Source organism: Bos taurus, chromosome 6 (genome assembly GCF_002263795.3).
Source record: "Bos taurus isolate L1 Dominette 01449 registration number 42190680 breed Hereford chromosome 6, ARS-UCD2.0, whole genome shotgun sequence".
Classification (NCBI taxonomy): domain Eukaryota; kingdom Metazoa; phylum Chordata; class Mammalia; order Artiodactyla; family Bovidae; genus Bos; species Bos taurus.
In genome coordinates, this window is record NC_037333.1 from 103849689 (window position 1) to 103862742 (window position 13054).

A 13054-nucleotide genomic window follows, 5' to 3' on the forward strand; every position below is an offset into this window, starting at 1 on the left:
AAATTAAATCATAAACACACAAGCATTCCAAAGTGAGAACACAGATACGAGCCCCATCAGTTCAGACAACCAAAGCTGAAAACTAGTGCTGTCCGCACAAGATAATGAGCAACTCATCTGGAAACGCCAAGGGCTTCGGGGACAGAAGAGGTGAATACTGCCGCAGAAAATAGAGTTCTATTTGCATGTACGTGTGAAAGCAAAAGGTGTCACTTTTTGGTGATAGTCACATTTTTTTTTCCTTCATAAAAGCCTGGATAATAAATATTATGTGTAAATATGATAGAGAAACTGACTGCCACTTACTATAAGTATAGAGACAGTAAGATCTTGGTGACTTGAGATGTCCACTTACTGTTTGCTCTCAGGCAAGTTATTTCCTCCCCATGAGACTCTGGTCTCACCTGTAAAATGGGGCTGATAATGGGCCCCATCTCTAAGGCCTGGTGTTGGGATTAGGTGAGGTCATACCTGTAAAGCACTTAAAGTAGAGCCTGGCACATGCAACATGCTCAGCAAAATTTTATCTACATCATGGATATAGTATCTTACAAAGTGATTCCTATTTTGTTACCTTCCAATCATAAGTTCCAAATACGGGGAGAATGCACTGCATTTGCAGGAGACCTAGGTTTGATCCCTGGGTCAGAAAGATCCTCTGGAGGAGGAAATAACAACCCAATTCAGTATTTTCCTGGAGAATCCCATGGATAGAGGAGCCTGGTGGGCTACAGCTCCTGGGGTTGCAAAGAGCCAAACATAATTGAGTGACTAACACTTTCACTTTCAGTTCCAAGCTCTGCCCTAGTGAGTAATCTCCTTCTTAAACTGTTCCCACCCAAAGACACAAAATGACAAAAATCTCCTGTGTGTGTGTGTACCTGCACATGCTTCATTTACTTTTTATGTGTTAATATTTAAAAATTAAATTGTCCACAGAGAACATGAATGATGACTTCAAGAAGAAAGCCTGAAGAGCATATACTTTAAATAAATGAAAATCTTCAAGATAATCAGAGAATTATTTTTCAATTACACATTTTTGAATCGTTTGAACTTTGCAACATGAACACATATTATCTGTTAGAAATAAAATCTTGACTTAACCCTATTCTCCATAGCAAAAAAACAAAATTTACTCCTTTCTTTTCTCAGTGTATTCAATAAAGTAACAAAAAGTTGTAAAAATACAAGTGAATAACTTGTACTACAAGTTATTCACTAAAGGGATAGTTCCTATAAACTTAAAGTATAAATAATGGCCCATCTCTGAGAACCTTGTCTCCCAGGTAATGGGCATCAAGCTAAAATATCTTTGTGTAGCTCACAGGAAATATCCTGACCAGGGACACCTGTGAATGACTGCAGGAAGGAAGAAATTAACTCACTCTCTCTGGAGGCTTCAGAGACTACGCCAAAGCCTTTGACTGTGTGCATCACAACAAACTGGAGAATTCTTCAAGAGATGGAAATACCAGACCACCTGACCTGCCTCCTGAGAAATCTTGTATGCAGGTCAAGAAGCCACAGTTAGAACCAGACATGGAACAACAGACTGGTTCCAAACTGGGAAAGGAGTACCTCAAGGCTGTATATTATCACCCTGCTTATTTAACTTATATACAGAGTACATCATGAGAAACGCTGGGCTGGATGAAGCACAAGCTGGAATCAAGATTGCCAGATTCAAGACTGAATCTTGAATTCAAGAAATTCAAGATTGTTATTGAAATATCAATAACCTCAGATATGCAGATGACACCACCCTAATGGCAGAAAGTGAAGAAGAACTAAAGATCCTCTTAATGAAAGTGAATGAGAAGAGTGAAAAAGTTGGCTTAAAATTCAACATTCAAAAAACGAAGATCATGGCATCTGGTCCCATCACTTCATGGCAAATACATGGGGAAACAATGGAAACAGTGACAAACTATTTTTTTGGGCTCCAAAATGACTGCAGATGGTGACTGCAGCCATGAAATTGAAATATGCTTGCTTCTTGGAAGAAAAGCTATGATTAACCTAAATAGCATATTAAAAAGTAGAGACATTACTTGCCTACAAAGGTCCATCTAGTCAAAGCTATAGTTTTTCCAGTAGTCATGTATGGATATGAGAGTTGGACTATAAAGAAAGCTGAGTGCCGAAGAATTGATGCTTTTGAACTGTGGTGTTGGAGAAAACTCTTGAGAGTCCCTTGGACTGCAAGGAGATCCAACCAGTCCATCCTATAGGGAATCAGTCCTGAATATCCATTGGAAGGACTGATGCTGAAGCTGAAACTTCAATTCTTTGGCCACCTGATGCGAAGAACTGACTCATTGGAAAAGACCCTGATGCTGGGAATGATTGAAGGCAGGAGGAGAAGTGGACGAAAGAGGATGAGATGGGCATGAGTTTGAGTAAGCTCTGGGAGTTGGTGATGGACAGGGAATCCTGGTGTGCTGCAGTCCATGGGGTTGCAAAAAGTCGACTGAGCAACTGAACTGGACTGAACTCTGGAGGCTGACCAGAATTAGAAATGTTGAACTTTATTCCCTCCTCATTTAGTACAAAAGAAGCCTGAATTCTAACTCAGACAAGACAGTTCTTTGGGACAGGAGTCTTCCATCTTCTTGTGTGTGTCTTCCATCTTTATTTGCTCGCTTTCCAAATAAAGTCACTATTTCTTGCCCCAACAACTTGTCTTTTGATTAAAAGACCTGTCATGCAGTGAGTAGTTGGGAGTAGACATGGGAACCCACTCCAGTACTCTTGCTGGAAAATCTTATGGACAGAGGGGCCTGGCAGGTTACAGTCCATGGGATCACAGAGAGTCAGACATGACTGAGCGATTGAGCATGCACACTCGCATGTGGTGAGCAGTATGATCTTGGACTTGATAACAAAACGATAAGCTATAAAACAGCACTGTATCCTTATCTTTTAGACAATTTGTAGAAATGAGAAATAACTTTGGAAAATTTGCTCTTCTCAGAAATAATGCTAGTTTAAAGAAAATTGCTTGCTGGTGTTTCAGGATTAAACAATTATCCTTCCTAAAGGTAAAAACAGAGAAAAAAAGATTTCTGACTAAGATCATAAAAAAACCCTCAAATAAAATTTATAATTAGCTTTAATGATAGAAAGGGCTTCACAAATATTTGACACATTAAGCAGATATTTTCTCAAGGCTGAATACTTTCAATCAACAACTCCAAGGCAAAGATGTAGATACTTTTCATACATCTACGAGATTCCTGTCTTGGAAAGGAAGCTTGTGAATCTGATGACGTGAAGGATCACTGAGATTACAAACCTTTGAGACTGTGAGTTCATTTGAATGTGATGCAGATTCGGGGCTGGAAGCAAAATAAAGTGCACTATATAAATAATCAGACTTCACTGAGAGATTTTTCCCAAGGGAGTGAAAGATATGGCCCTAAGGCTTTCAGGCATTTTCAGACCACAATTTGATAGAAGTAACCTCACTGGTGAAAATTTTTCTCCAAAAGAAGCTCGAAAATATTTCCCTAAAGCCACTTCAATTAGCATTTAGGTCTCTGCTCTGTTCTAAAGAGTGAACAAGCTTGCTGTTTACCAGCTTATATTTGGATTAGATTGGATCTAAAATTACAAGATAGAGGAAAGAATTACAGGTGCCCTGAACCTCACCTGAGCCATGAGCTCTCTTCAGATCAGTTCATTTTCCCAAAATTGATAGATGTAGTACAACAGCACCTGCCATTCATCAAGGAGACTCCGAGAAGCCTTTATTGTTCATATCCTTTATTTTTGTGATGAAAGGTAGTTATGTATCAAAAGAATTATGACTATATTTTGCAGTGAAACTTCGTGAAATTTTTAACATCAAATTATAACATCCTTTAATTTCAAAGGAATTTCATGTTTGTGGCAAGCTACTTTGGGAAACTTTTGAGAGTCTGACTCTTCAGATATCAAGGGATATTTGGGCAGAAAAATTATAGGAAGCTGTGCGAGATATAGGTAGTGACCCACTGCATTTGAACTTGTGCTTTCAAGTAATTTCAAGTAAGGCATGTCTTTCCTCTCTTGAGTATTTCTTCATTGATTCAATATATAGTTATGGAGCACTTACCCTGTGCCAGACAGTAAGTCAGGTGTGATTTACAGGCTAGGGGCATCACCACTAGAAGCCTTCCTTGCTTCATGGCCACTGCTAGAATACAGCCTTCCTTGGGGGGGTTGATGAGATCCATCTGTGCATATTGTCATTTTCAGATGTGGAAGCACCCTCCCTCATTTAAGTGCTCTATCAACAGTTCAATGCATTTTGAAAGATAAGAAAGTCAGGACAGAGCACGCTCATCAGTGTGAGGTCCAGGGTAGAACTGAGATCAGAGAGTGTCAGTTTGAAACCTGGCTTATGACCTTCCAGCTGTGTGTCAGGGTGCAAATTGTCTAATCACCATGACAAATGAGGGTAATCATCGTATCTTGCCCATTGGACTGACATGAGAATTAAATGAGGTGATATTTATATGTATATTAACATACACACATGCACATATCTGCACATGCTACGTTGCTTCAGTAGTATATGACTCTTCATGACCCCATGGACTATAGCCCACAAGGCTCCCCTGTCCATGGGATTCCCCAGGCAAGAATACTAGAGTGGGTTGCCATGCCCTCCTCCAGGGGATCTTCCCCACCCAGGGACCAAACCCACGTCTCTTACATCTCCTGTATTGGCAGGAGGGTTCTTTGCCACTAATGCCACCTGGGAAGCCCATATATATGCACACACATATGTGAACACACATATACACGTTTGTATGTAAGCATATATTCCTATGTCTAGTTTAAAGTAGTGTTGACACATAAGAGTTTAATAAGCTTGATTCACTGGCGCTGTTTTTACTCATCTGATTTTCTATGACCTGGCCCTTCTGGGTATCTAGTGACCAGCTCTGGCTGAAGAGCCCTCTGGGGAGGGGCCTTCAGCGAAGGTTATTCTCCATTACCAGTTGAGTTAGGTCATTCCCAAACTTCAGCCCATCAATGATTAACATCAGTGGAGGTCTCAGGATGTGCCCCCTACTGAGCTGACCAGTACAGGCTTTACTCACCCAAACTCTCTCTAGGAGCTCATCTGCCCAGTGTCTCCTGCATTCCTCTTCTCCGAGCTAATGGTTATTTGTCCTACAAATCACAGATGCATGTCCCAGAGGAAGACTTGCCAGCCTCCTCTGTGCTCCCTGCCCTGCCCCCCACCTCAGTCTGGGCTGGGTGCCCTCTTCAGAGCTCCTTCTGCCCCAGGACATGTGATGTCCTGTCCTGGGTGCTCCCCCTGGACTGCAGTAATCTGGCCCCTAGGGGGGTTGCCTCCTCCATCTGGGGAGTGCTCCCTGGTGCAGGCAAAGGGTCCCATCGGTCATTTTCCTCCCAGGGCTGGCACGTTTCTTAGCCCAGAGTGTTTTGGAAGATTGAAGGGCCAACTCAAGTGCTCTAAAAAGTAGATCTTCTAATTGTTTTAAAACAATGATTTATTTTGAACCCACAGTGGTATTTCCCTGCTTCAGTGCTTTCAAACCCACTGGGTTATACTCTGAAATACCTTTTTTTTTTTAATTTATTTTTTATTGATGGATAATTGCTTTACAGAATTTTTCTGTTTTCTGTCAAACCTCAACATGAATCAGCCATTGGTATACATATATCCCTGTTACATTCTACAAATCCTCAACATCAGCCTCAAAGGATGGAGGTTTGTCACCACTGAGAATAAATGAACACCTGGCTGCAAAGTCAACTCCCCAGATGAAAGGAAGAGGAATGAGGCACGTAAGGCCCCACCCCAACCCCTCCCAAGCACAGTTAAATCCTTTATGAACTTTTTTCTCATGGAATTTGCATCAGAGCCCAGCAAAGCAGATGTCATCAGGCCCATGTTGCAGATTAGGAAAAGGAGGTATGAAAAGCTAAGTCACATGTCCGAGTCCACCAAGATAGAAGATAAGAAATTACTGGCAATTCAACTCAGGCTTGCATTTGTCAAAGGATTCTATCACTTGCAAGTGTGGCTACTTGGGAAGAAGCAACATTCATCAGTCTGTATAAAATGTGGCACTGAAAATGTCTTGTACGTACGCAGTGGGGGACTTATAAGATCAGCTGTTGAATGAATGAGAAACATTGCCCAACACTGTCCTAAATCCCTATGCACGGTGAATACAGACACACATCATTTCAAGTCTGTACACACGTATACAGTGAAAAAGAGATTTGTTGAACCATATGGGAGAGGGAGAAAACCGGACTCAAATCTCTGCCAAGTCTGTAAGTTTACAAATGGTAAGGTAATTCCATTTACTTAGAGGATTTTTTAAAAACAATTTCCCTATACTGTTGGACAGCTCCTTTTCTCCAAGGTAGATTTAGAATCTGAGGACAGATGACCCCAAAGAGAGCAACTTTAAAATATTTATTGAAATATAATGAAATGGTTCCAACAACCATGCTCTTTTTTTAAAAGTTTTGTTTTAAAGTCTATTTTATCTGATATGAGTATTGCTACTCCTGCTTTCTTTTGATCTCTATTTGCATAGAATATCTTTTTCCAGATGTATGGCAAAACCAATACAATATTGTAAAGTAAAATAAAATAAAATAAAAAAATAATAATAAAATGTAAAAAAAAAAAGATTTGTGTGTGTGTGTGTGTGTGATGTAGACCATCTTTAAGGTCTTTATTGAATTTGTCACAATATTGCTTTTGCTTTATGTTTTTTGGCTTTGAGGCATGTGGACTCTTAGCTCCCTAACCAGGGATAGAACCTGTACCTCTTGTGTTGAAAGGTGAAGTCTTAACCAATGGAGTGCCATGGAAGTCCCCCAACCACCATGCTCTTAACTGACAGTTTCATTTTCGCCTGGTCTGTCTGCCCTGGGATGCTGGCCTCTGTCTCACTCAGGTCCACAAAGACTCAGTCTGGGGGGTTGTAGGCGAATAGATCATCTATTGCTATTCTATTGCACATCTATTGCACACTAGCAGAGCAATGACAGTGAAAATTGGTGAATGACACTGATACAAGAGATTGGTAAAGAGCTCACATCTTTCCGTGCCTTCAAAGCAGCCCAGCCAGCCCACAGAGTCTTCTCTAGTACTAAATGACCTTCCTTAACAAATATAGCACAGGGCTTACAAGCAGAGACTCTGGAGCCAGAATTCCTGCGGGCAAAAGCTAGTCTTTGACTGTGTGAATGAACAATGCTCCTCAGTAAACAGGTCGCATTTCATTGAACATTCCCTTTACTCCTCTATGGCTAAGGCTGCTGAGGCTATTACTACTACTACTGTTACCATGGTGACTACTACAGCCTCACCTCTTCCCCCTTCCTCTTTCTAAATACTTTTTCTTTTCCTGTTTCTTCTTCATTTGCATTCGGTCATGTGTGCTACTATTTGTGTCAAAATTATACACGTGAACAATTCCAAGAATCAAACTGTACTGAAAGTTTTGTTACAATTTTTAGCAACAATTCATATCTTTCTCTCCCACTTTTCCCTCTCCATCCCATTCATCTGTCTCAGGCTATAATTTTGGTATTTATTTGGTATTTAGCTCCTTATCTCGAAGTGTATAGGACTCATTGATTTTCAGTTTCCTGCTCTATCTACTGTCTTCCCACTATGGATGAAAGCGTGTGTAGCAAGCAGTCTTTTTCCTTTATGCGTCCGCAAGAGACACACTCATCTCGCCACTCCCTCACTTCCCCAGCGGTGTATTAATATATTTTTCTGGTTAGGTCAACTTTCAGGGTTTAGGGGATTATGACTAAGCATGCTACACAGAGATGCTTCATGTAGTAAATTGTATGATATCCAATGTCCTAGCTAACACTTTGATTCCTTGGAGTTAAAAAATTACCTTCTTTTTATTGTTGAGGTTTTTTCTCCTGACATCATTTATTCAACTTCAGATTCTTAACCAACTAAATAAATCTCTCAAGGCAGCCAGATATCTTAGCCATTTTTATCAGCTCACTTTTCCTGAAGAAGACTCTCCGAGGGTCTTTTGATCTGACTCCAATCAGAACTAGTCATGGTCTACACCTTAGGCACAGCTGACATTGATGACCTGCCCATCATCGTGAAGCTTTTGCCTCTTTCTCTCCTTTGCTGGAGCTCCAGCTTTCCATATACCATGTCTTCCTCCTGATTTAGCCCTTCATTTTAGTAGAGTCCATGTCATTTTCTAACTACTTGAGACAAGATATACGAGAGAGAGATTTTTTGAGACCTTGAACTTGTAAAAATGTACATCTCAGATTTGATTGATTAGCACGTTTCCTCCGCCTTCTAGTGATAGATAATCCCAAAGGATCCTGATTCCTCAGCCTTTATACCCTGTTCTTCTGTGCAGACTTATTGGCTTTGAAGTTTGTTTTGATTTATGTCTGTTTCTAGTCATTACCCTGCAGCCTTGGTGAACCCTTCAATCTGGAAACTCATATATTTCAGGTCTTTATTTCATTGATGATTTCTTCCCCCTGTGAAGTGAAGTGAAAGTCGCTCAGTGGTGTCTGATTCTTTGCGACCCCATGGACTATACAGCTCATGGAATTCCCCAGGCCGGAATACTAGAGTGGGTAGCCTTTCCCTTCTCCAGGAGATCTGTCCAACCCAGGAATCGACAGGTCTCCCACATGGCAGGCAGATTCTTTACCAGCTGAGCCACCAGGGAATGTTTTCCCCCTTTTCTTCACCCCCTCCATCCCTCCCTATTTTCTTTCTTTCTCTCTGTCTCTCTCTCTTTCCCTTTCTTCTTTCTCTGTCTGATATTGAACTTCCTGTTCTGGCCCTCTAATTCTCTTATATTTTCTTTTTCCTTCTTATTCTACTGTTTAAGGAATATCCTTAACTTTGTCTTCCAACACATCTTCTGAATATTTCATTTCTACTTTCATGTTTTTAATTTATGAGAACTCTGATCTGAAGTTTGTTCTTTGAATGTTAAGTAAACATAGCGTTTATTTTACAATTGCAAAAATCTGTTCATTCCTCTGAAAATACTGAGCATGATTCTTCTGATAGTTCTTTCTCCTGGCAGAGTCTCTGTTTATTCCAAGCTTTTTTTTTCTTTTTCCCATTTGATTGCATGGCTCTCATTATTCATGTTAGAAGATTTCTCTGGATATCTGATAATCTTTAGTCATCACTAACCCAGTTGGGAGCTTACAGCAAAGAAGCAGGTCTCACTGACTGTGAACTACACTCCAAGGGAACTGGGGAACTTCTGATGTCATAATCTCTCTCCTCTTGGCTCAGCCACATCCCCCCTTGAAATCATTCCAGTGTCCAGCCTGGAAGCTGAAGTCTTGAGCCCAGCTGGAAGTGGGGTGGGTGTGTTATTTCAGCATCTGGTATGGATGCGTCTAGTTAGTTGTGCTATCTTCAGTACTGCATCCCAACTCAAGAGTCTTAACGTACTTCAGTTCAGACACCCTCTGTTTTACTATCTTTAGTGAATAAGCCTTCAGTCTTCTGCTTGGAAGAGGAAGGGACAGACATCCAGTTATTCAGGATGGGCAAGCAGATTGGTGCTTTTTAAAATGTCTTAAAAGGCCTTCAAACCCTGCACCCCATTTTAGCCTCTCTTTTATCCCTTCTCCCTCCTTCCATCATTGTTGATGACTATTCATTTCTGAGCCTTTGAAGAGATTCTTTAACATCTATCAATTCATGGTTATTTCCAGACACAACTCAAAATTCAGCTTCTGGTGTCGTAAGCCACTTACCACGAAACACCTTCTTTCCAATTTCCCCTGTGTTTTGTGATAGTCTCCTCTTTAGTTTTCTCCATCTTTGTGAATTTGCCATTTTTCAAACATACTTCATTTCCATTTTATGGAGATTTTAGAAGTGAGAAAATGTAAGTGTGTGTGTGCACATGCATGCGCGTGTGTGTGCTTAATCTACCATCTTTACACAGAAATTCAAGTGCTTGTCTTTCCCAAGTCTTCCTACATTGTACAAGTTAGAAGAAGACGCTCTAGGCACAGTGCAAGACCATGGGTGCACAGATCTGCAGCCACTCATGCCCCCTCCTCTGTGGTCAGAGAGAAGACCTCATTAAGGATCCCACTGCTGGACTTCCCTGGTGGCTCAATGGTAAAAATCCACCTGCCAACACAGGAGATGCAGGAGAGGCAGGTTTGATCCCTGGATTGAGAAGATCCCCTGGAGAAGGAGATCTTCCACCACAACCAGTGTTCTCACCTGGAAAATCCCATGGACAGAACAGCCTGGTGGGCTACAGTCCGCAGGATCACAAAAGACTCAGACACGACTTAGCGAGTAAACAACAAGGATCCCATTGCTATCTGAAGGCTCTTGCTAGCCTCCTGCCTCTGCAGTCAAACTCACCTTACTCATCTGTGCTGTGCACAGGCAGGGAAAAGTCAAGGTCCTGAGCAAGAGCCCAAAGCTCTTGCTTATATCCAGAGCCCAAAGCCAGCACCAAAGCTTTGCAAGAGGAAGAAGTCCTCCACGATGCACAGCATTGATTTCAAGGTATGAAAAGTAAGAGAGTAGAATCCGTCATGTTCCCAACTCATGCCACTCCTTCTAACCTGAGTCTGAACACTCCAGGCTCCCAAAGACATACCAGAATGGAAAAGCAAAGGGCAGCCACGTCTCTAAGCAGTGGGTACCAAGAGAGGAGGGCACATGGGCAGTGGCGGTGTTTCACCTCAATGCAGGTGATGATGGAGTAGGCTGTCTGCAGAGAAGGTATGAGCAATAATAATGTTGCTCTGCTTTTTATGATCTCCATGTACTGCCACATCTAAAGAATGTCAGTGAGAAAATATTCTCCATGGCTGCAGACTGCTCCCATCACACCCTACCCACTGGCATCCCTCTGGGGATGATGTTACCTGTGGATGATGTGGTACCGCTGCAGATACTCCAGGGCCAGGGCCAGCTCACAGATGTAGAGCTTCACGTCCCCTTCTGTGAAATGTACATTCTGCTGCAGGTGATAACGTAGATCCCCTCCAAGCAGCAGGTCCACCACCATGAACATGTCCTCCTCATCCTGGAAGGAGTACCTAGGAGCACCGAGAAGCAGAGAAAGTTAGGGATGGAGATGTCTCCCATGCCCTCAAGGTCAATGGCCCCATTTTCCAGAAGCGCAAGCTGAGGCTCAGAGAGAGGCACTGATGCTAAGTCACAGTGCCCTGTGGTGAAGTACCAGTCCTCTGGGTCTGAGCTGACAAATGGGACCTGAACCAATGCTGGTCTCCAATACGCTACTTCATTTTTAGTGCATGCTTTAATTAGACATAGGCTGAGCACCAAAGAATTGATGCTTTTGAATTGTGATTTTGGAGAAGACTCTTGAGAGTCTCTCGGACTGCAAAGAGATCAAACCAGTCAATCGTAAAGGAAATCAAACCTGAATATTCATTGGAAGGACTGATGCTGAAGCTGAATCTCCAATACTTTGGCCACCTGATGCTAAGAGCTGGCTTTCTGGAAAAGACCCTGATGCTGGGAAAGATTGAAGGCAGGAGGAGAAGGGGATGACAGAGGATGAGATAGTTGGATGGCATCACTGACTCAATGGACATGAGTTTGGGTAAACTTTGGGAGATGGTGAAGGACAGAGAAGCCTGGCATGCTGCGTCCATGGGTTGCAAACAGCCGGACATGACTCAGTGACTGAACAACAACAATGGACTTCAGTAAAGTCTCCAAAGCTGCAGTCTCCTCTCCACTCCATTCCCCTGCCCTCCCCACGAGGAGCTTGTTTCTACAGCCCTAGAGGGCAGTGATGCTCTTGCAAGAAACACCCAAGCTTTAAGGGAACTGGCAATTTCTACTTGGATGGCTGCTTGGAACCCAGCTGGTGCCCAAGCTCTATGGAGAGACCACAAGAAGGAAAACCAAGGTGCTCCACTCGACAGCCTCAGCTGAGCACACAGTGCCAGCCATCGCCAATCAGCAGCCTTGGGAGTGACCCTTTGGGAATTTGGATATTTTGTTATAGCCCCCGCTGACATCACGTGGGGCAGAACCACCCCGATGAGCCCAGTCAATTCACAGAACATGAGATAATTGAGTGATTGTATTTTGAGCACTATGTTTTGGGGTGTATTTTTTCCCCAAAGCAGTAAGAAATGCACTTAGGCCTTTTATGGATCAAAGAGACAACAGATAAACCCTAAGAATGGTGTCAAACAATTGTAAACTAGAATCACATCATAAAATGTTGTCACAATCCACATGGAACCATGGACTGTAACAAGGACTTTGCAGAATGACTGGATGTTGTCCTGGATGCTTAGATCTGTGTCTCAGATCCTTGAATATTATATCCTGGGCCAGACAGGCTATCCCTCTTGTTGGACAGAAGAGGGAAGAAGGGCCTCAGTGAGCCAGTGTTAGGGTGAAGACAAGGACCCAGACCCCTCAGTCTTGCCTCACTTACAATTACCCACTGTTGGGATGCTGCTGTAGTCGCACACTGCCGTGTTTCCCTGCCCTGGCCGTGCAGACCAGGGGAGGGAACCTGATTCGGTCATAGAAGAGGTGACAGACCCTGTGATTATGGGATGGAGAGCTCCAGAACTGGGAGGAAACCTAAATGCCATCTAGTCCCATATGACAGACATCGGGAGCCAGAGGGAGCGAAGAAATGGCTGGTTTATGATCTAAATGTCTGGTCTTCTTTTTATGCTTGTCAGTAAAGCTTTATAATTTTCTACTTAAAATCCTGGGATGTATGCATTTTTATTATGATATTTTTATTATCATCGTTGTTATTATCACACTTCATTATTGTTTTTTAAATTTATTCTTAATTGGAGGATAATTGTTTCACAATATTGTGTTGGTTTCTGCCATACATCAGCATGAATCAGCCATAGGTATACATATGAAACCTTCCTATTGTTATGATATTTTAAAATAGATTTTATTTGAGAAGACAGTCTTTTAAAGTAAGATGTACTCACAGGTCATTGCTAGGGGAAGATGTACTCTGGAATTGCTTATGTTTATCTTGAATTTAGCAGCTTG

General features: G+C 42.1%; 1 protein-coding gene across 3 annotated transcripts in view; it reads right to left on the minus strand.

The window, feature by feature from the left end:
- STK32B (serine/threonine kinase 32B) overlaps positions 1-13054 on the minus strand; it is a 405448-nt gene that overhangs the window by 142123 nt on the left and 250271 nt on the right. For all 3 annotated transcript variants that reach the window (XM_024993631.2, XM_024993630.2, XM_059887810.1), the window contains one exon: positions 10909-11082. In XM_024993631.2, the coding sequence (XP_024849399.1) occupies positions 10909-11082 (174 nt within the window). The remainder of the gene's footprint in view (positions 1-10908; positions 11083-13054) is intronic.